Source organism: Leguminivora glycinivorella, chromosome 13 (assembly GCF_023078275.1).
Source record: "Leguminivora glycinivorella isolate SPB_JAAS2020 chromosome 13, LegGlyc_1.1, whole genome shotgun sequence".
NCBI lineage: Eukaryota > Metazoa > Arthropoda > Insecta > Lepidoptera > Tortricidae > Leguminivora > Leguminivora glycinivorella.
The window spans coordinates 14,817,367-14,842,845 of NC_062983.1; the positions used below are offsets into that span (position 1 = coordinate 14,817,367).

General features: G+C 36.4%; 1 protein-coding gene across 1 annotated transcript in view; it reads right to left on the bottom strand.

Moving 5' to 3' along the window:
* LOC125232774 (Down syndrome cell adhesion molecule-like protein 1 homolog) overlaps positions 1-20,728 on the bottom strand; it is a 161,252-nt gene extending 140,524 nt beyond the window's left edge. Inside the window, exon 1 of the mRNA XM_048138556.1 lies at positions 20,314-20,728. Coding sequence (XP_047994513.1) covers positions 20,314-20,728 — 415 coding nt within the window. The remainder of the gene's footprint in view (positions 1-20,313) is intronic.
* Between the last annotated feature and the right edge of the window lie 4,751 nt (positions 20,729-25,479).

Genomic DNA, 25,479 nt, shown 5'->3' on the forward strand with positions numbered 1-25,479 from the left:
CTGAGGCCCACGGTAAGCTCAAGAAGGCTTGTGTTGTGGGTACTCAGACAACGATATATATAATATATAAATACTTATTATTACATAGAAAACATCCATGACTCAGGAACAAATATCTGTGCTCATCACACAAATAAATGCCCTTACCGGGATTCGAACCCGCGCGGCGCAGCAGGCAGGGTCACTACCGACTGCGCCAGACCGGTCGTCAAAACCCGCCGCCGGTTTAGTTTTACCACGTTTACAGTGAAATTATCGGTGTAAAGTTACACTTCTAAAGTTTCTTAAATATCATTTCTCATATCACACAATTTTTTTTAATAATAAGTACGTCGTATTAATCTTTTAAATTCGTATATAACCCGGATCCGGGTCCAGCCGGATCAATCTGCTATCCCATCCCTACTCCCGTCATATGCGAAGCTACTTGTAAATGGAAGCTATCGCGGATAGTGTCGGAATGGACGTATATGTCCGGCCCACGGACGGGCTTATCTCTTATTTCCGTTAATACTCGCTAATACAGATGGCTCCGAGCGGCTTACGTGTGGTGTGGATGCTTTTCTATTTCTATCGTGTGTCTTAAGAGTGCTTATACAGTGTGATAGAGATTATGTATGTATGTATGTATGTAAACACTTTATTGTACATAAGATAAGTTAGGACATAGAAATACAGTATAGTTATGGTGTACAAAGGCGAACTTATCCCTATAAGGGATCTCTTCCAGTCAACCTTTGAGCGAATTATTAGTAAAAGGTAGGATATATACTTTTTCACCACACCAACTGGTAAGGGCTTACTTTGCTATTCGAAAACAGACAGCAAAATTGCATTTTAGCCACAAGAATGCAAAGTAATTTCATACAAATTTTAACTTGATGTCATAAGCTGCTAGAATTTACCTTTATTTTAAATGATGATTTTGAATCATAAATATTGAATAGATTGATGGATGTGATTTAGTTTGATGTAAAGTCAGTATTTTGATCGTGTTGGTGTGGTGAAAAATAGAGATGGGTAGTGAGTAAATACTCAAGAGTAAATATCGAGTAAATACTCAGTATTTACTCAAAATACCCGTATTTACTCGTTTTTACTCAAATTGATGGGTATAAACTATTTCGCGTGCTGAAATGGAAATACAAATTAGAAATATTGGTGTATTTTGTTATCGACTACTAAGTTAAGTAATCAAATTTATATTAATTTTATTTTAAAGACGTGCTCTCCATACATGTAACTATTTTTCACAAAAATAAAATTCAGAAATTACCAGTGTGTTATAGATCATCTGATAGGTCTTTAAAAATTAATTGAATGTTTCTAAAAAAGTTTTTTAATAATATGAACAGTTTTGGAATAAAACGATAATTAAGGCCGAAATAATGTTTATACCTTTATAACTTTCGAATTCGTTGTTGGAAAAATATCCAGAAACCGTCAAATTATTGGCCATATAATACAAAACACAAAACTAGTACTTTAAACGTCACCAGCTGAGCCATTTTTGAGTTTTCTTTAGAAAACCCTTAATAAAAGGTCGTAAGTGCCACATTAACAATCACTTCCGAACGTCATGCCGTTATCTAGAACATCAATTTCATTGAAGTCTCATACTTTTACTGTAAATGCCTGCTTTCTTAAAACAAAACTGCTAACTAAACATTATCACTATTTTTTTCTCACAAAGATTACCTTTTTTTCGACAAACTAAGACTCCCATAAGCTTCTAATAATATAAATCTCATTTAAACATGTCCACACAGTTAAAATAAACACGACTAAGTACTTAAATCTCATTTTTTAAATTATTTTTAGGTAACAGTTTATACTCACCCAAATGAGTAAATACGAGTATTTACTCGGTGCTTTGAGTAAATTACGGGTAAATACTCAGTATTTACTCACCCCTACCCATCTCTAGTGAAAAACTTTGTGTTTCACTCGATGGCAAAGTTTGTGTAACCTTTGTGCCTTGAAACCCTCGCAGCGCTCAAGATTCCACTTTTTGAACCACTCGCTACGCTCGCGGTTTAATATTGAAATCTTTCGCCTGCTCGGGTATCAATATTGGCACGTGCGGTTAAACAACAACTTTGCCCCCTTGTAAAACAAATAACTATTGTTCCACGCTTAAATTTGTACAGTAAACCAATCCTAGGCCACTGTAGAGTGTAGAACCCTTTCACAGTAAAAGTCAAACAGACTTCTATAGCAAATAAAGCACGGTGTCAATACGACAGTGTTTTATAGTGGTCTAGGATTTTAATTGGTTAGCTGTAACAAAAATGTACCTGCCGTGCTTGCCATCCTGTGTTGAGTTTTAAGACGTAGTCAATTTTAAAAAGTAGAAATCATACAACATAATATGAATAGTATTTCTGCAAACTGATGTAATATTACAAAGTGTAATCAGTGCTGATTGACTTGCAAGTCTATTCGCGGATTAGCAAAGGAATGTTCTAAATTTTGATTAACGTGGATTTCCGCATAGTGCTGAAGCGCTGGTAGCCTAGCGGTATGCACGTGCGACTTTCGTTCCGAAGGTCGCGGGTTCGAACCCCGGCTCGCACTAATGGGTTTTTCGGAATTTATGTGCGAAATGTCATTTGATATTTGCCAGTCGCTTTTCGGTGAAGGAAAACATCGTGAGGAAACCGGACTAATTCCAATATGGTCTAGTTTACCCTTCGGGTTGGAAGGTCAGATGGCAGTCGCTTTCGTAAAAACTAGTACCTATGCCAAATCTTGGGATTAGTTGTCAAAGCGGACCCCAGGCTCCCATGAGCCGTGGCAAATGCCGGAATAACGCAAGGAGGATGATGATAATGTGGATTTCCGCATAGTAACGCCTGATTCCATCAAAAATGTATTATGTTTATCAAACTGGTTGAAAAATCGAATACCTAACCATCTAAGAACTAAATATCTGTTTTCATACAACATCAAAATAGGAGTTGATAAAGCCAACGCTAACATATCTCAATTTAGTTCCTGTACTCCTAAGCTTAAGTCGTTCAATGTAGGTATGTACATACGAGTAAACATTTTTAACACTAAGCCGTGAGCGTTTGAATTCGAGGACTCGAGCGCTCGAGTACTTACATAAACACACGGGTTTTCAAACTCAAGAGCCGTGGCACTCTGGGATCGCATTGTACTGTAAGTCGCGTGTACGAATTACGTTTACTCGGCCATGCTGAAGGAAAATAAACATTAAGACAAATATCTAAAATATTTTGTGTAGAGTGGATTGTTCCTGAATAAAAAAATATTGTAGCTTTTGTTTCTCTACAAGAGCCTCTCTAAGTCATTGTTGTTTTAAAATAGGTCATGAAAAATTACATTTATTGTGGAGAAAGTGAACAGCGACACTATTCACAACAGTATACAAATTTATATTATACATACATACAATCACGCCTGTATCCCATAAAGGGACAGGCAGAGCACATGAGCTACTCAAGTTTCAGTGTCACTCTTGGCAAAAAGGGGTTGAAAGAAAACGAAATTATGACATCGCAGTGACAGGTTGCCAGCCTCTCGCCTACGCCACAATTTAACCCATATCCCACAGTCGACTTCTACGACACCCACGGAAGGAGGGGGGAAATTCTTAACCCGTCACCACACGGGCAATTATATATTTTATTATAGGTCAGAGTAGCCACAACACAAGCCTTCTTTAGCTTACAGTGGGACTCAGTTAATCTGTGTAAGAAATCCTTATTTATTTATTTATATAGCTGGTATTCTAGCGTGCGACGCAATTTTAAATACTATCATAAATTCAACCAGTAGGTAAAAACAACAAACATTACAGGTACCACACACAAACGTTAAGCGGCATTTTTAGGGTTCCGTAGTCAACTAGGAACCCTTATAGTTTCGCCATGTCTGTCTGTCCGTCCGTCCGTCCGTCCGTCCGTCCGTCCGTCCGTCCGTCCGTCCGTCCGTCCGTCCGTCCGTCCGTCCGTCCGTCCGTCCGCGGATAATCTCAGTAACCGTTAGCACTAGAAATCTGAAATTTGGTACCAATATGTATATCAATCACGCCAACAAAGTGCAAAAATAAAAAATGGAAAAAAATGTTTTATTAGGGTACCCCCCCTACATGTAAAGTGGGGGCTGATATTTTTTTTCATTCCAACCCCAACGTGTGATATATTGTTGGATAGGTATTTAAAAATGAATAAGGGTTTACTAAGATCGTTTTTTGATAATATTAATATTCTCGGAAATAATCGCTCCTAAAAGAAAATAAAGTGCGTCGCCCCCCCCTCTAACTTTTGAACCATATGTTTAAAAAATATGAAAAAAATCACAAAAGTAGAACTTTATAAAGACTTTCTAGGAAAATTGTTTTGAACTTGATAGGTTCAGTACTTTTTGAGAAAAATACGGAAAACTACGGAACCCTACACTGAGCGTGGCCCGACACGCTCTTGGCCGGTTTTTTTTAAGTGTTGGACATGAATGTGTACGTTTGATAAATATACTAGCTAAGCTTGTATATTTATAAACCGTACGCATTTATGTCAAACATTAAAAACCCATGCGGTACACGTACAAAGGTATAATTAACCCAAATTAATTGAATGTACGACTTAAACGTGGGGATCAACAACAAAAGGAAAACACCGGTCAAATGTAAATGTCATATGACGGGTTTAACCCTATGAAATCCACCCTACCCTTGTCACACCTTTTCATACGGTACCTCAAAATCTTGGAAATTGAATTTTTACGTAGCTATCGCGCCTATATAAAGTACCTACCTTCCACGCGAGCTTATGACCCGCCCGAAATGGAATCCTACTTCGGGGTATAAAAAGGGATCGCTACTGTGTATTTAGATTAAAGATATTTGTGCGGCATTATACTGCCGTTGATAGAATTTAGCGAAATTCTTTTGCAAAAATGTAGCTTTTATTTACAAAAATACAATACGTATTTAAATTAGCATATACCTATAAATTGATTCATGGTAGTTGGTGCAGGTAATTTTTGCTGGCGAGGTTGCGGACGAGTACTTCGGAGTGCCTGGGACCTCGCCGTATAGCAAGGCGACGTGGTTTTAGTGGGTAAACCAGGTCTCAGAGCCTAGGGAGGCCCACATAACCATCCCAGGCCCGTTCCCGTAGGTTATTTTTGAGGACATCGACATATCTGTATTTCAAATAGGTATTTTCTACATGTTGTAAAAGCCCCCTCGCGATACCTAGACGTTACCTTACTCCCAAAGACCCATTGACCCAATAACTAATCTATATCTCAAGGAACCCTAAAAGCAAATCTACTTTAACTATCTGTCTCTGTCTTGCATTTAAACGTTTGGCCATAAAAGTGATGTGATCGTCTAGTAAGTGGTAGGACCCCGTAGTTGTGCGTAATAACCCCTGGTTCTTTAACAAGGAGGAGAGTTGCATACCTTACAAAACTGTAATTTAGTGAAACTAAGATAATTAATTAAAGGTAATTTACTATAAAGTTTTAGATCTTAGAAAGTTAGATTATATTAAGTTAGGTTATTATAAGAAGTAGATAAATAACGGAAGCAAAGTAACAAAGAACATGTTTTAATCAATGTAATATAACAAACAAAACGATAATTTAGTTAAGTAATCATTCATGTATTTGTACTATACTGCAGAATCTGGATACTGGAACTCTCGTCAGTCGTTGGAGTTGGTTGACAATAGCAGTAGCTCAGCTAGAGTAGAAACAGTGGTCCTTGTAGTCCTTCCAGGTGCAACGATGTAGATAATAAATACATAAACATAAAAAAGGTTTTTGGTAAAAATCCCCAACTCCTACTTGTGACTCCTGTCGCACGAGAAGCGTCGGATAAGCCGAAGTGACTCTAAAGTTATGGAATTTAATCTAATAAAATCTGAATGCTAAAACTAACGCTTCCTATACTAGGTGGGGTATGGAGTCTCCCTAAACCAATCACTGTGGGAAAGTCCCTTGATTGGGCTTCCTAATCCCTACCTCCCTATTCCTAGGAGTATAAGACTCAGCGAATGGCTAGAAAACGTTTCACAATTCCTAATGGTATTCCGATGATTGAAACGTCAAGTATTCACCAGAAACTCCTACCTACTTCATTTCACTCTAAGCTAATCCCATAACCCATTCCCAAAAGCTGTAAGCTTTGATGGCAGATCCGTAGATCAATTTATACCCTTAGGTAATAAATGCAATAGGCCTTAGCCTTAACTTGACCTTAGTCAAACTGTAAGCCTTGATGGCAGATCCGTAGATCATTTTTACCCTTAGGTAATAATTGTAATAGGCCTTAGCCTTAATATGACCTTAGTCAGACTGTAAGCTTTGATGGCAGATCCGTAGATCATTTTTACCCTTAGGTAATAATTGTAATAGGCCTTAGCCTTAATATGACCTTAGTCAGGAATACAATTCATTAGGTATAAGTTGCACGAATCGACTGTTTCTATTATACAGTACGACTCCTAACTCTGCGTTCCGCTCGGTTAGTGCACTTAAACCATAAAATGTCCACCTGAACATTATGTCAAACAGCAGCGAAGAAATAACATAGATCTTACTTCGTGCCATCAAAATGAACTGATATTTCATATCAAACAGCAGTGAAGAAATACTAAAGATCTTACTTCGTGCCATCAAAATGAACTGATATTTCATAAATGTTAAAAAACATTATCAAAATTAATTTCAATCAAATATTCAAAATCTTCTAAGTAGAAACAGCTAATAATAATATAGAAAAGAAAATAATATAGATGATAAAATTATATCAATGATGTTATTCAACATACGTGAGAGAGGATTGTCCACATATGGACTTTTTAGGAATATGGTGCATAATGTATTCATTATATTTCAGTAATGCAATAATTCTATGTTAACTCATCTAACTTCTCGTTAATATTGATGAGTAACATTTGTTCACATTAAATACATTATTTGGGACATAATTCCCCATAAAGAACTTTTAGTAATATGTTGCATAGTGTATTCATCATATTTCAGTAATGCAATAAGTCTATGTTAACTCATCTAATTTGTTGTTAATATTGACGAGTAACATTTGTTCACATTAAATATATTATTTGTGACATAATTCCCTATATTCATTATATTTGAGTAATGCAATAAGTCTGTGTTAACTCATCGTATTCGTTGTTTATATTGACGAGTAACATTTGTACACTTTAAATATATCATTTGGGACATAATTCCCCATATTCATTATATTTGAGTAATGCAATAAGTCTGTGTTAACTCATCTAATTTGTTGTTAATATTGACGAGTAACATTTGTACACATTAAATATATTATTTGTGACATAATTCCCTATATTCAATATATTTCAGTAATGCAATAAGTCTATGTTAACTCATCGTATTTGTTGTTTATATTGACGAGTAACATTTGTACACATTAAATATATCATTTGGGACATAATTCCCCATATTCATTATATTTGAGTAATGCAATAAGTCTGTGTTAACTCATCGTATTCGTTGTTTATATTGACGAGTAACATTTGTACACATTAAATATATCATTTGGGACATAATTCCCCATATTCATTATATTTGAGTAATGCAATAAGTCTGTGTTAACTCATCTAATTTGTTGTTAATATTGACGAGTAACATTTGTACACATTAAATATATTATTTGTGACATAATTCCCTATATTCAATATATTTCAGTAATGCAAAAAGTCTGTGTTAACTCATCGTATTTGTTGTTTATATTGACGAGTAACATTTGTACACATTAAATATATCATTTGGGACATAATTCCCCATATTCATTATATTTGAGTAATGCAATAAGTCTATGTTAACTCATCTAATTTGTTGTTAATATTGACGAGTAATATTTGTTCACATTAAATATATTATTTGTGACATAATTCCCTATATTCATTATATTTGAGTAATGCAATAAGTCTATGTTAACTCATCGTATTTGTTGTTAATATTGACGAGTAACATTTGTACACATTAAATATATTATTTGTGACATAATTCCCTATATTCAATATATTTCAGTAATGCAAAAAGTCTGTGTTAACTCATCGTATTTGTTGTTTATATTGACGAGTAACATTTGTACACATTAAATATATCATTTGGGACATAATTCCCCATATTCATTATATTTGAGTAATGCAATAAGTCTATGTTAACTCATCTAATTTGTTGTTAATATTGACGAGTAATATTTTGTTCACATTAAATATATTATTTGTGACATAATTCCCTATATTCATTATATTTGAGTAATGCAATAAGTCTATGTTAACTCATCGTATTTGTTGTTTATATTGACGAGTAACATTTGTACACATTAAATATATCATTTGGGACATAATTCCCCATATTCATTATATTTGAGTAATGCAATAAGTCTGTGTTAACTCATCGTATTCGTTGTTTATATTGACGAGTAACATTTGTACACATTAAATATATTATTTGGGACATAATTCCCCATATTCATTATATTTGAGTAATGCAATAAGTCTGTGTTAACTCATAGTATTTATTGTTTATATTGACGAGTAACATTTGTACACATTAAATATATTATTTGGGACATAATTCCCCATATTCATTATATTTGAGTAATGCAATAAGTCTGTGTTAACTCATCGTATTTGTTGTTTTATATTGACGAGTAACATTTGTACACATTAAATATATCATTTGGGACATAATTCCCCATATTCATTATATTTGAGTAATGCAATAAGTCTATGTTAACTCATCTAATTTGTTGTTAATATTGACGAGTAACATTTGTTCACATTAAATATATTATTTGTGACATAATTCCCTATATTCATTATATTTGAGTAATGCAATAATTCTATGTTAACTCATCTAATTTGTTGTTAATATTGACGAGTAACATTTGTTCACATTAAATATATTATGTGTACTCAAATAGTAATCAAAATACATAATAAACAAAATAATCAACTAATCACATGATATTATGATATAGTTATTTCCTTAGGAAAACATCGTAAAGTCACTTCTTTTATCAAACCGTAATTCAGAACACTAAACAAAAAAATATCACTCTCTTCTTTACTTTACACTCAGTCAATTTGTGTAGGAATGTCCAATAATATTTATTTATTTATTTATCATCTTTAAATTTATACTACAGTATCAAGATTGCTTAGTCTTGCTTAAATTCATAATCAAAAGTAAAACTGCTTTATTGTAAATCAAATCAAATTAAATACTTTACCTAATTACCAACGCTAATGCGTTGGGATATAAACGTTCTCTTTTAACAACCGCTTTACATCAGGCGGGCCGTATGCTTGTTTGCCACCGACGTAGTATAAAAAATACGTATAATTGAATGACACTTAATTACTTACTTAACGTACATATCATTCAAAATAACTTTTAAATTCAAATAAACACAGCAACAACACGCCCAGTATAAGTTGAACCCGACGCGCACAGTTATCCACTACTAAACACAGTGTAATTTAGAATGGCCGTCCGCCTCGCGTCGAGTCATCGCGAGTCGCAACAATCCGCCATTTTGAAACTTGAAGGTCAAAACCCAATGCTCGCCGGCGGCCCGCGGTTATCTAGTAGTGCTCGCGCTTACGTCACAGGAATAATTCGCATGTCGTTTTCGCTCGGTTTAACGCGATGTCTTATTAATCTAAATTGTTTGTAATTGATACATAATGATAGACAAATACTTAAAACTACGTGGTGAAAGTATATTTGTATTAACAGTGTAATAAATGAACTAAGATTATATTCGCGAAGATCAGATCTTACGGACTTACTTGTTTATTTTGTAGGCATATCGCAGAGCCGGGATGTATCAGTTAAATCTTTAAGATATCAACACGTTATTAACTTTTTGTGTATGTGAAAGATAATGGAAAGCAATAAGCATTGTGTTATAAACTGTGATTGTGTCTTAGTGAATTGGTTAATGAGATATTTACACTATAAAAGCAAGCTAATGTCCCGACGGAATGCAAATGTCAAAAGGTATGGTCCAAGAGCTGGCAGGATTTTGGAGTAGGTCCTTGAGGCAACCTGGAAAGGTGCTCAGATGCTTCTCTGATCATAGCCAACATCAGGTCTGCAAGTCTGGCAGCTGGGGAGCGGGGCTTTATCGAGCTATGAATTTTTAAAGATTTAATTTTTTGAGGCCCAAAAAAGGTGTTTGAGGCAACCTGGAATTATTAAAAAGTGAAAATAGAGTTCCTCAGAAGTCGCATAGTATTTATGCCAGATCATTTGGCCGGGTCCTTCACCGTGCCAGAACGGTACAAAGTGGTAAAAAAAAAAATTCCAAAAAAGGTTCTTGAGGCAGTCTGTCATTTTTACCAGTGAAAGATGAGGGTCTAAATAGCCATGGAAAAATAATGCCATGACATGAGGTGGGGTCCGTACCCTGCCATTCGATCTTGAAAGTCAATTTTTTAGTTTTTCGTAAATAACTCGTAAACGGTGGCCCACAGCAAAAAAATATGTTAAACAGAAAATATCTACATAAAATTTCCTACAAGAAAGGTTATGTACGTTTTTTCGATAGGATCAATATATAAATGGATAATTTAGTAAGAAAGTTTTTTTAAATCGATTACATGCTCCGTTTTTCGTCAATACCTCGTAAACGGTGGCCCACAGCAAAAAATTATGTTAAACAGAAAATATCTACATAAAATTTCCTATAAGAAAGGTTATATAACTTTTTTCGCTAGGATCAATTTTTTAGTTGGAAAGTATTTTTAAATAGATATTTGGGCCGTTTTTTGTTGATAACTCAAAAACGGTGGCTCACAGCCAAAAATAATGTTAGACAGAATTAATCTACATAATATTTCCTACAAGAAAGGTTCTATACGTTTTTTCGCTAGAATCAATATTTTAGTTGGAAAGTATTTTTAAATACATTTCATGGGCAGTTTTTTGTTAATAACTCGAATTCGGTGGCTCACAGCCAAAAATAATGTTAAGCAGAATTAATCTACATAATATTTCCCACAAGAAAGGTTCTATAACATTTTTCGCTAGAATCAATATTTTAGTTGGAAAGTATTTTTAAATAGATTACATGGGCCGTTTTTTGTTAATAACTCGAAATCGGTGGCTCACAGCCAAAACTAATGTTACACAAAATTAATCTACATAATATTTCCTACAAGAAGGGTTCTATAACATTTTTCGCTAGAATCAATATTTTAGTTGGAAATTATTTTTAAATAGATTTCATGGGCCGTTTTTTGTTAATAACTCGAAATCGGTGGATCACAGCCAAAACTAATGTTACACAGAATTAATCTTCATAATATTTCCTACAAGAAAGGTTCTATAATATTTTTCGCTAGGATCAATATTTTAGTTGGGAAGTATTTTTAAATAGATTTCATGGGCCGTTTTTTGTAAATACCTCGTAAACGGTGGCCTACAGCTAAATAAAATGTTTACGAGAAAAAATCTACATAAGATTTCCTACAAGAAAGGTTCTATACGTTTTTTCGCTAGAATCAATATTTTAGTTGGAAAGTATTTTTAAATGGGCCGCTTTTTGTTGATAAGTCAAAAACGGTGGCTCACAGCAAAAATAATGGTATACAGAATTAATCGTCATAATATTTCCTACAAGAAAGGTTCTATAAGATTTTTCGCTAGGATCAATATTTTAGTTGGAAAATATTTTTAAATAGATTTCATGGGCCGTTTTTTGTAAATACCTCGTAAACGGTGGCCCACAGCTAAATAAAATGTTCACGAGAATAAAATCTACATAAAATTTCCTATAAGAAAGGTTCTATACGTTTTTTCGCTAGGATCAATATTTTAGTTGGAAAGTATTTTGAAATAGATTACATGGGCCGCTTTTTGTTAATAACATCAAAAACGGTGCCCCATTACTAGAAATAATATTAAACAGAAATAATCTATATAATATTTGCTACAAGAAACGTTATGTATGATTTTTCGTTAGGATCAATATTTTAGTAGGACAGTATTTTAAATAGATTACACGAGCCGTTTTTTGCAAATAACTCGAAAACGGTGGTCCACAGCTAAATCAATCTTCAACGGGAATAACAAACATAAAATTTGCTACAATAAAAGTTTTGTACGTTTTTTTCGCTAGGATCTATTGATCCTAAAATTGATAATGATAACGTTAAATAATTTTTAAGAAAAAAAAAACCGTCGCCTTTCGGGTTCTGGTGAAAGCTACTTGCGAATGTTGGATTATGTAGAAATGTGTAAGTATTTTTTTAAACTGCTTTTAATGCTTTAATTATTAGATGGCAACACAAATGAATATACGTATACCGTCAAGGTTTGAGGAGTTTCCTCAATTCCTCATGAATCCGATTATATTATAAGAAATCGAAGCTTGACAAACTTTGACTTCAAAACTCAATATGCTTAACAAACATAACTAAATAAATGTCACTGTTCTGAACTTAAATGCATGCTTTTCTTACGAAAATACCAAAGTCACTATGAGTGTGCCGTTCAGGTTTGAGGAGTTTGGTTCTGACTATCATCAGCAGTTCCACTGCACCAAATGTCACTGTTCTGGACGTAAGTGCATGCTGTTCTTATAAAAATACCAAAGTCACTATAAGCGTGCCGTTCAGATTTGAGGAGTTCAGTTCTGACCATCATCAGCAGTTCCACTGCACCAAATGTCACTGTTCTGGACGTAAGTGCATGCTGTTCTTATAAAAATACCAAACTCACTATAAGCGTGCCGTTCAGATTTGAGGAGTTCAGTTCTGACCATCATCAGCAGTTCCACTGTACCAAATGTCACTGTTCTAGACGTAAGTGCATGCTGTTCTTATAAAAATGGCAAAGTCACTATAAGCGTGCCGTTCAGATTTGAGGAGTTTGGTTCTGGCCATCATCAGCAGTTCCACTGCACCAAATGTCACTGTTCTGGACGAAAGTGCATGCTGTTCTTATAAAAATACCAAAGTCACTATAAGCGTGCCGTTCAGATTTGAGGAGTTCGGTTCTGACCATCATCAGAAATTCCACTGCACCAAATGTCACTGTTCTAGACGAAGGTGCATGCTGTTCGTATAAAAATACCAAAGTCACTATAAGCGTGCCGTTCAGATTTGAAGAGTTCCGTTCTGGCCATCATCAGCAGTTCCACTGCACCAAATGTCACTGTTCCGTACCTAAATGCATGCTGTTCCTTTAAAATCACAAAAATCACCATATGTATGCCTTTCAGATTTGAGGAGTTCCCTCGATTTCTCCAGGATCCCATCATCAGAACTGGGTTCTGAGAAAAATGGGACCAATCTGTATGCATATACATTCAATCAAAAAAAAAATTTTTAAAATCGGTCCAGTAACGACGGAGATATCGAGGAACAAACATAAAAAATAAAAAAAAACAAAAAAAAAAAACATACAGACGACTTGATAACCGTCCTTCTTGAGATATGAGGCGACGGTTAAAAATATTATTATATTTAAATAGATTTATTTATTTATTAACACAAAGAAAATTACACAGTATGACAGTATACAAAACTAAAGCACCGTGAATTTTAAATAAACATTACAACAAGTAACACAAAATTAAATATTAAATAAACAGCAAAATCAAAACATTACATACCATAACATAACTAATAAATAACAGATGAAGGCCTAGCATCCAATCCCACACAAAACCTCATGCATTCGTCACGTATAAACGCCCATCTGCTCGCAAGAATATCAACATTAGGTGCCACGTCTAAAAACTCATTCACTATTTGCAGTGCACGAACTAGCGGTTACTTGCGGCAAAACACGGTTCGAGCGGCCGGCACCGCCAGTAGGGGTTATATGCTTTTCGTGAATGTAGGCATCACGAAAAGCATATTTCGTCACAGAGGGAACAAATAGACGGACCAGCTGGGATACTAAAACCGGGCAATCTGACTCCCCTTCAAAATACCACATGCAACAGACATCAGCACGACATTACGCCTAACTTCTAATGAGAAGAAACCCAACGTCCCCAAAAGGAATTTTGTTGGGTACAAGAATCGGTAATACCCGTACATTTTTTTATAAAAGAAACGCAAAAATGTTTTTTGGACCTTTTCGAGCAGCAGGATGTAGGGCGCTTCATGTGGATTCCAAACGGCTGAGGCTGTCTCAAGCTTACTTCTCATGAGGGCAGTATAAATAAGCTTTATGTCCCTGGGATTGTCAAATTCTTTGGCGTTGCGGACAACAAACCCAAGCCTGCGGTAACAGTCTGCAGCAAGAATTGTCATGTGCTCATGAAAGTTAAGGTGGGAATCTAAAACAACCCCCAAGTCCCGTATCAATGTGACACGGGCGATGGGTTTCCACCCCAGGAGATACTGCCTACACAGGGGACTACGCGCTTTACAAAAAGTAATAACCGCACAGTTGTCAACATTGAACTGAAGTTTCAGAAGTTTGTTTACAAGACTCAATTCATAAACCCGATCAATATCACTTTGTAAAGATTGTAAGTCAGAATCTTCCCGGACCCTGTAAATTAGTTTCAGGTCGTCAGCATAGAGTAGGCATTGCGCATGCTTAGGCACCAAGGCCAGATCATTGACCATAACACCAAAGAGCAGAGGACCCAGAATAGAGCCCTGACTGACCCCGGAACGGGTGGGGTAGGCACTCGACACATAGCATCCGTGCTGCACATATTGCCGTCTATCACGTAGATAACTAGCAAAAAGGCAAAACAGTTTAGGCGAGAAACCAATGCTGCATAATTTGCTTAAGAGTACGTCGTTATCTACGCGATCAAAGGCTTTTTTTAAATCAAAGTACAGCACGTCCACCTGCATCCCTCTATCTAAGTAGCGCGAAACGGAATCAACCAAGGTTAAGAGGCCTTATTCCTAAAGAAGAGCGTTTTTTGCAAAATGTAACATTTTTCATTCAAAACTATAAAGAAACTATACTTAAGTGATTATTAAAAAACTGATAATGTTCCTAAAAGAACATATCTTAAGCTAGTTAATCATAATATAATATTTTAAAATATGTCTTTTTATACTTAAAACAAATCAGTTTTTTCGGTAGACGTTTTCAAATTTCGTAGTGGGATCACTCGTTTAGAATCGTGATTGTGCTGTTAAATATGTTATTTGGGGTAATAAATGATCACAATCCTATTTGTTATATCCAGCACGGGAAGCATGGTCGCGCGATAGACGATAAAATATCAGGCCGTCCGGATATCGCACTTACAAATAGTGCGATAGGGACGGCCTGCTATTTTATCGTCTATCGCGCGACCATGCTCCCCGTGCTGTACGAGGTAATCATAGTTTGACATTTTAAGATTTATTTGAAATGGTGGATTTAATAAATAACCTTCCGTATCTTCCCCATTTTTTCGATAAAAAGAGGTTTACATTATGTATTTTTCCTGGGATTCCTGCATTTATTGTAACTCTTAAATAATATTATCCTAAACTAGAACTTCTTGTTGACATATAAGAAAAAAATTATACATATAGGACATACCTTTCTGTCGACAGACATTTTTTTAAAGCACCTAAAATTCGAATAAAATACACTGTGTTGATACGGGCCCGCTCAGTCTGCGCCGAGCGCTCGTAGGTCGTAGACAACGGACTTGCGTTCGATCGTCCGGCGCTCCTTGCTTTCGTAAGTAGCTAGATAGTTCCGAGAAATGCTGTATACTGCGACTTAACAAATCTTGATCCCGTGGGTGGCAAACAGGCATACGGTCTTATATATATAGCCTGTCAACCAAATTTTGGCAGTAGCAATGTACATCAAACTAAAGTATGGTATCCCTATGAAACGAACAAAAACCAGCAATGTACGTCGAACAGCAACAGATTTTTTTTTCAAGGGGCTCGCTCCTTCCTTACGAATTAGATAATGTATTGAAAAGGGACGGATATGTGCTAGTTATGTCTCTTTTTGGTAGGTCGGAGATTTCCACAGATAAGATACAAATGACACGCGAACTTCCACCGTTTTTCAAAACTAGTGTTGCTAGCCCGCGAATTTTCAAATTTGCCGCCTTTTTCTAGTGACAAGATTTGGTTGACGGTCTATAGCTGCAACCCCACTGATTTCTAACCTCTCCCTATATCTGGAGAACGGCTAAACCGATTTCGACGGTCGAAGTGTCTTTGTATAGAGGGAGCGGAGAGACGTGTGGGAAAAATATGGAATCTGGTCTGCGACTCTTGGGTCAAAAAATGTTGGACGGCCTGGCTAAACGGGGGGAGATATTGGGGGGTGCTCGACCAAATGTCATAGAGGACCCTGGGCAGTTTTTGAGGCCGCCATTTTTTTTTTCAAAATGGCCGACTTGTTTTTTGTCGATTTTTCAAGTTTATCCTAGAGTGCTCAAATTTTGGTCATAGAATCTCTCTAGGGTCTAGATTAGAATGATATATAAAAAAAAATTGAAAAATGCTACAAATGGGAAAAAAATTCCACTTTTTTTGTATGGCAACTTTTAAACCGTAAGAGATAGCCGGGGGGTGCTCGATCAAATGTCATACAGGAGCCCGAGTAGAAAAAAGTTGCATCAAAAAAATTCAAAATGGCCGACTTTTTTTTTCAAGTTGGTCCGAGCGCGCTGAAATTTTGCATGCGGAGAGGTATGGGCCCTTAGAATACAAATGTCAAAAAATTTTTTCGAAAATCCAAGATGGCCGCCGTTATGGCAAAATAATTTTTTCAAGTATTTTCGCGAGCCCAAAGAGCGAGCTTCAGGGTGGGAGGCCGAAGGCCGACCCCGCGGAGGGCCGCAGGAACGGGGCTCACCTTTAGGCTCCCACCCGGGCCAAATCAAAGTAATTTCACTGCGGGCATAAAGTGCTCCCATACAATTTCCTTACAAAAGTGTCTTAAACAAGCGTAACCGGCGGGCCGAAGGCCCAACGGTAGAGCTTCGGAGCCGAGCGAAGGCCGAAGGCCGAGCTCCGCGTAGGGCCTAAGGCCCGGAGCGTCCCTGATGGACTCGCCGGCGGTCCGGGAAGTTGGAAAAATACTTTCCAACTAAAATATTGATCCTAGCGAAAAATATTAAAGAACCTTTCTTGTAGGAAATATTATGAAGATTAATTCTGTGAAACATTAGTTTTGGCTGTGAGCCACCGATTTCGAGTTATTAACAAAAAACGGCCCATGAAATCTATTCAAAAATACTTTCCAACTAAAATATTGATTCTAGCGAAAAATGTTATAGAACCTTTCTTGTAGGAAATATTATTTAGATTAATTCTGTATAACATTATTTTTGGCTGTGAGCCACCGATTTCGAGTTATTAACAAAAAACTGCCCATGAAATCTATTTAAAAATACTTTCCAACTAAAATATTGATCCTAGCGAAAAATCTTATAGAACCTTTCTTGTAGGAAATATCGACTCTTTTATTTTAACCCTAGAATCCATTCGCTAGTTCGTGTTGCAATTCCACACTCGGTTAAAATACAACTTTGCTCCCTTGTATAACAAATAACTATTGCTTGTTTTTAATTATTGCACTGTCAGGAAAATCTAGTTAGTTTATAAATCGCGTGTAATGTCTAATCGGCTAGGAAAACCTTGTTTTTATACCGCGACCTTGATTTAATAGGGGGCCGGTCTCTCTTACCAACGTCATACTATGTTCAATGATTTTGAAACTAAGGATAAATTTATAGAAAATGGCGCGAAATTAAAATGTTGTATGGGACGATAAACAGTATAAATATTCACGATTTTTTTTTATATACTACGTCGGTGGCAAACAAGCATACGGCCCGCCTGATGTAAAGCGGTCACCGTAACCTATGGACGCCTGCAACTCAAACAGTGTCACATGCGCGTTGCCACCCCATTAGAAACTTGTACATTCCCTTTTTAACGCTTTGGGGCTAAAAGTATTGTATAACTAAAATATTGATCCTAGCGAAAAATCTTATAGAACCTTTCTTGTAGAAAATATTATGTAGATTAATTCTGTCTAACATTATTTTTGGCTGTGAGCCACCGTTTTTGAGTTATCAACAAGAAACGGCTCAAATATCTATTTAAAAATACTTTCCAACTAAAAAATTGATCCTAGCGAAAAATATTATAGAACCTTTCTTGTAGGAAATATTATGAAGATTAATTCTGTGTAACATTAGTTTTGGCTGTGAGCCACCGATTTCGAGTTATTAACAAAAAACGGCCCATGAAATCTATTTAAAAATAATTTCCAACTAAAATATTGATTCTAGCGAAAAATGTTATAGAACCCTTCTTGTAGGAAATATTATGTAGATTAATTTTGTGTAACATTAGTTTTGGCTGTGAGCCACCGATTTCGAGTTATTAACAAAAAACGGCCCATGTAATCTATTTAAAAATACTTTCCAACTAAAATATTGATTCTAGCGAAAAATGTTATAGAACCTTTCTTGTGGGAAATATTATGTAGATTAATTCTGTTTAACATTATTTTTGGCTGTGAGCCACCGAATTCGAGTTATTAACAAAAAATTGCCCATGAAATGTATTTAAAAATACTTTCCAACTAAAATATTGATTCTAGCGAAAAAACGTATAGAACCTTTCTTGTAGGAAATATTATGTAGATTAATTCTGTCTAACATTATTTTTGGCTGTGAGCCACCGTTTTTGAGTTATCAACAAAAAACGGCCCAAATATCTATTTAAAAATACTTTCCAACTAAAAAATTGATCCTAGCGAAAAAAGTTATATAACCTTTCTTATAGGAAATTTTATGTAGATATTTTCTGTTTAACATAATTTTTTGCTGTGGGCCACCGTTTACGAGGTATTGACGAAAAACGGAGCATGTAATCGATTAAAAAAAACTTTCTTACTAAATTATCCATTTATATATTGATCCTATCGAAAAAACGTACATAACCTTTCTTGTAGGAAATTTTATGTAGATATTTTCTGTTTAACATATTTTTTTGCTGTGGGCCACCGTTTACGAGTTATTTACGAAAAACTAAAAAATTGACTTTCAAGATCGAATGGCAGGGTACGGACCCCACCTCATGTCATGGCATTATTTTTCCATGGCTATTTAGACCCTCATCTTTCACTGGTAAAAATGACAGACTGCCTCAAGAACCTTTTTTGGAATTTTTTTTTTTACCACTTTGTACCGTTCTGGCACGGTGAAGGACCCGGCCAAATGATCTGGCATAAATACTATGCGACTTCTGAGGAACTCTATTTTCACTTTTTAATAATTCCAGGTTGCCTCAAACACCTTTTTTGGGCCTCAAAAAATTAAATCTTTAAAAATTCATAGCTCGATAAAGCCCCGCTCCCCAGCTGCCAGACTTGCAGACCTGATGTTGGCTATGATCAGAGAAGCATCTGAGCACCTTTCCAGGTTGCCTCAAGGACCTACTCCAAAATCCTGCCAGCTCTCCGTCTATCTAGAAGACGATTCTATTCAACCAGTAGAGTTTATAATGGTGCACATACGAACTTCATAGTTAATAAACTTACGTAGGTTCTAACATTGGCCCTTGAACCAATATAAACTCATGTACATCACATACATTAAACACATAGTAATCTAAGCAAATACATTAGACACATCCGCTGTCTAAAAACAAAACATTACCTACAACACAAAAATAGGCATAGCAAAGGTATCAGTAAATTTCGTAAAGTATCCGTAACATATAAAACTACAAATAGTCAAAACATACATGAAACGGATCTAAAACAAACTATACCTTCACAAATATATAGTATATTGCTTAGAGCCAAGTCACTTATTTAATGATACAAATAAATGACTAACAAACTTATCATGTTTTTCTTTTGCCAATGGTTTCGTTAAAACATCGGCCACCATTTCATCAGTTGATAGGTATTTCAAAACGACAGTACCTTCCTCAACGATTTCCCTGATGAAGTGATGCCGTACATCGATGTGCTTCGTTCTGGCGTGGTACATAGAATTAGCACACAATTTCAGTGCAGACTGATTGTCATTAAACAAAGTAATCCTATACTGTACCCCGTAAATTTCGAACAGAAACTTGCGTAGAAAGAGAGCCTCTTTACAAGCATCTGACAGACACATGTACTCACTCTCCGTGCTTGAAAGAGCGACTGTCTTTTGTCTCCTACTCTCCCATGAGATAGTAGAATTTCCGATTTTGAACACAAAACCGGTATAAGATCGGCGATCGATCTCATTTGACGCAAAATCAGCATCAGCATATGCGACGATGTCTAAACCTGACTTCTGAAAAGTTAAACAATGATTAAGCGTACCTTTCAGATAGCGAAGAACGCGTTTCGCCGCCTTCCAGTGAGTCTCGTCGTACGTGTCGTTGAACTGGCTGAGTGAGCTGACAGCATGCGCAATATCAGGTCGCGTACATACTGCTATGTACATTAGACATCCTATCAGGCCTCTGTAGTCGTGCGTACAATCTTTCTTTGTAGATTTCACGAGCTTCAGACCTGTTTCCATAGGTGTTCGCGCAGGTTTGCAATCCGACATATGAAATCGTTCTAGCACCTTCTTAATATAGCTGGACTGGTCTAGAGTAATCTCGTCATTCTGTCTGCAAAGCCTCATTCCAAGAATGTGATGAGCTGGCCCTAAGTCTTTGATTTCAAAGGCCTTCTTTAATTCTTCTTTGATTCCAGCCGTATCTCGGCAATCAGCTGAAGAAAACAACATTATGTCATCAACATAGAGCGCAATTATAATAATGGATTTCCCGCTCGACTTGACATAAACACAAGGTTCGGAAGATAAACGTTTGAACTTCATTTTGTTTGTCAATGTCTAGACAATGTCACATTATGTAAACATGTCAGTTTGGTTCAGTTCGTTTGTCGTAGCTCCAAGCTCCTCCATTCTTCATAATTATTGGCTTACTCACCAAACCTCCTTTTTCTGAACTATGCAAACCTTAGCTCCAGCCTCCTCCGTAGTCACAAAGTACTTCTTCAAGCTTCTCGAATCGAATTACCTATTCTTATAATGTTTTGTCTTCAACGTTCCCGAACCTAATGATCCCACTCCCACCCGACGCTGCGCTCAGAGTTTTATTCCCCCGAATATGACGCATGCGCTGTTCTTGGTGACGCTATCCAAACGCCTGGGACGCTCTTCTCTAGCGTCTCATTGGCTGAAGTTTTTCGTCCAAAGTTCCGCTTTCCTCGATAACAACGCTTACGGCAATAGTTTAAAGAATGTTTGATTTTGTAAGTTACGCTAACTTTAATATTTTTATCCCGATTTACTGCTTTCCTCGATAATAACGCTTTTGGCAACAGTTTTAGAAATGTTGATCTTTGTAAATTATGTACGTTTGAATTCCGGGAATAATTATTATTTTTCCATACTATTAGACGTTTACTTCTAGTATAAGTTATTAAAATTGTTTATTATAATTACACCTAAATAAGGGTGTTTTAATAAATATCTCCTATGATTTGAACCGAGGACTGTGTGGTCCGTTACATCTGCCCCTTTTATTTTCGTTTGATTCAAGATAACATCTTTGTGTTAAACGAAAATAACCAACAAAATAATTCAGTTATTGAAATTTTCAATTTCCTGGAATTTTTGTTTCTAAGCATATTTAATTTTACAAATACTGTATTCAAATAGTGTAACTATTTGATTAGAATATTACTTATTATGAAATCATACAACACAAAATTAACATAGACAATTGTCTAAAAGAAACAAAGTCAGATTATTCAAATAATTATATACATAGATTTGTAAGAGGCGAGGACATCGGGTCGTTACAATGTCATATGTATAATCTTATAATATTAATAACATATGATTTGAATTATCTATTTGAAAGTACATATAATAGGTACATTTATAAAATGGTCTCATAACCCGTTATAATTTTACTATAGTTTGCACATTTTACACAAAACGTCAGCGTCAAGCTTTTGGAAGTAATCTAGATATATTATGTACCTACTACTACTTTAAGTAAGTGCCTACCTACTTAAAATAATCTAGTTATAATTTAATTCCCATTTTAGCTTTCCACAACATCATAAAACATAAAAATAAACTTAGTCGCGGGGTCGGAAACTAAACTCGGAAAGTAATTATGAGTGATATTCAACTTGCAGCTACCAGCCTTTTTTCAGTTTTATCCCTACTTTTTGAGCTAAATTTTACCGAGGCGTTTTCCGGCAAATTGGACTAAATTCAAGGTAATTTCATTCGAAAAACGTTAATTTAAACAGTTTTTTCGAGATATTTTTAAATGATTGCATTGTTCAGCCGCTACTAGATATATCTTCGTGCGTAGCCAAATGCACAAATGCTCACGATAATATCTCTTCTATAGCTATATATCTCTATCGCTCTTGCGTATTGACGCGACAGAGCCAGACTACATTTCTGCAGCGTTTTCGCGTTTCGCGTCGCAGAAATGCCATTCGGCTACAGGGCCTGAGCAGCCAAAGCTCTCACAAATATGTGAACACGCCTATATTATCAAGACGTCAGAGTACGTTCTCAGATATTTTTGTGCACTTCTATAGGTCCGATATAGGAGCATTCCGTGGGCTGTCCCATAAACACGTATTACATTTATTGTGTTCCGACTTTTTTTTTCAGCATGTAAAGCATGGAATTAGTTTTCTGTGCATACTTAATAGGCGAGACGACTAATTAAAACTAATTAGTCCATCAGTTAGATTATCAAATAATTTTAGACACATATTTTTTTCTTTTTCTCGTAAACGAAAAATGATGACAGCACAGTGCGTTGAAGTTTCGCGTAACGTCACGCCTAGCTACAATTTTTACTTAGAAGTGACGTCAAAGCCCCCACTCCGAAACTTTGATGCTCTATATCTTTGTATTTTTTCAAGAAAAAGCAAAAAATATGTGTTTAGTAGTTTTGGACGATCTAACTGACGGACTGAACAAAATGCCATTTTGTATGTAGTCGTCATCACTATTATAATGTGTATGTTACCTCAGAATAAGTTCATTTTACCTCAGCCAATTTGCAACAAATGCGCATTTGTACGGGGCATGGGTAGACTTTTTTGTGAAATGCTCCTATATCTGATGGCAACTGTATATGTTCTTTCCATTACCATTGATCTAAGTTTGATTATTCGATTAGAAGCACCCATTTCATTGGCGGAAACTAAACGGGGGAAGCTTCAAGATCAATTATTTTTGTAGGTAGTTTGGGTTTTCGGGGCTTTTATCCTCAAAGTTTAATTAACGCGCCCACTTCAATAGATTCGCACGCGGCTGCTGGTTTCGTTAAATGGGCAGGGATAAAGATTTCAAAGGTAAGGATAGGGCAATTCATATAGTTTCGAATGAACATTCTCACCAGAATGCATGAAAAATGAAGATACGCCAAAAATAGCCGTCAATAACGTAAAAATGTAAAAAACCATTTAATCCATACTAATATCCATACTATCCATACTTACTTACTTACTAATATTATAAATGCGAAAGTAACTCTGTCTGTCTGTCTGTCTGTCTGTCTGTCTGTTACGCTTTCCCGCTTAAACCACGCAACCGATTTTGATGAAATTTGGAACAGACAATCTTGAGACCCTGAGACAGAACATAGGCTACTTTTTATTTCGAAAAAAAGGGATGAAGGGGTTGAAAAAGAGGTTGAAAGTTTGTATGGGATTTCTTAATTTTAAAAGATAAAACCATGAAACTTTATATTTTAGCACTTGATAAGAAATCATTGAACATCTTGATAACGGATAGGGATAGGGATAGGGATAGGGATAGGGATAGGGATAGAGATAGGGATAGGGATAGGGATAGGGATAGGGTTAGGGATAGGGATAGGGATAGGGATAGGGATAGGGATAGGGATAGGGATAGGGATAGGGATAGGGATAGGGATAGGGATAGGGATAGGGGTAGGGGTAGGGGTAGGGGTAGGGGTAGGGGTAGGGGTAGGGGTAGGGGTAGGGGTAGGGGTAGGGGTAGGGGTAGGGGTAGGGATAGGGATAGGGATAGGGATAGGGATAGGGATAGGGTTTTTTTTTAAATTTGGTGCTTGGTGAGGGTCAATCGGCCCCGCTAGGGATAGGGATAGCGATAGCGATAGCGACAGCGATAGCGATAGCGATAGCGATAGCGATAGCGATAGCGACAGCGATAGCGATAGCGATAGCGATAGCGATAGCGATAGCGATAGCGTTAGCGATAGCGATAGCGATAGCGATACGGATACGGATACGGATACGGATAATATGGGTATCGTTAGAGGGATACGGATAATCGGTCGGCGGTCTCTTACAATCAATGTGCTCTAAGACGATCGTTGTTTGCTTGCTTGAAGATTACGTTTGCGATAAGTATAAGCAAAATGTAAAAAATTTTAAGGGATAATAGAAAAAAGTACTTTTTTACCCACCGATCATAGTGTCGAAATACGGGCTATGTGGGATGTTTATAAAGGTTTCCCCAGCGTATATAGAATTACCTACGCTGTGGTCGATGTGTAATATTTCTACAATCATTGCAAGCAAAAGTATTATGTGCAATCGAAATAATCGCAGATAAATAGTTATACCTACAGAGAAACCTAAGGATCCAAATGAAAATCTTAATGAATACTTTTATTACGCGGGCGAAGCCGCGGGTAAAAGCTAGTTAAATATAAATAAATAAATACAAAATATAAATATAAATAAATATATTGGTGGGGACATCTTCGATTCGTAGAAATTTTGAAAAAACCCCCGACCGCGACATAGTAGACCGATTTTCATGAAACATGGCTAAGAACACTCCCGATTAACTCAGCTTTCAGACAAAAAAAATCTAAATCAGTTCATCCGTTCGGGAGCTACGATGCCACAGACAGACACACACACAGACAGATAGACAAACAGACAGACAGACAGACAGACACACAGACAGACACGTCAAATTTATAACACCCCGTCGTTTTTGCGTCGGGGGTTAATGACTCGTTTTGACACGCATAATAAAAGTAAAATACACTTTTACACAAACCTCTGTTATTAATAGATTGTCATCCTACCATATTTTATACACTTTTGTCAACCCGCCGATTACCGTGGGCGTGACAAACACCGAACATCACCTTCAGGGCATTTATCTTTCATGGGGCATAAATAAAATAAAACCTAAGGCTTTAAAGCAACAATGAAAAATACGAACCGTTTTACGTGGGGAGGCGAGGCGCTCGAACAATGGGTGCCTGCCGAGAGCATGCCTGGAAAAGAAAAAAAAACACATGAACAACGTTCCAATTATTGACGTGGCCGTGATGGGGCTTGAGTTACCGTTTACCGTACGGTCGGTAATCATAAGGTACATCATCCTCCTTGCATTATCCCGGCATTTGCCGCGACTCATGGGAGCCTGGGGTCCGCTGTAACAACTAATCCCAAGATTTGGCGTAGGCACTAGTTTTACGAAAGCGA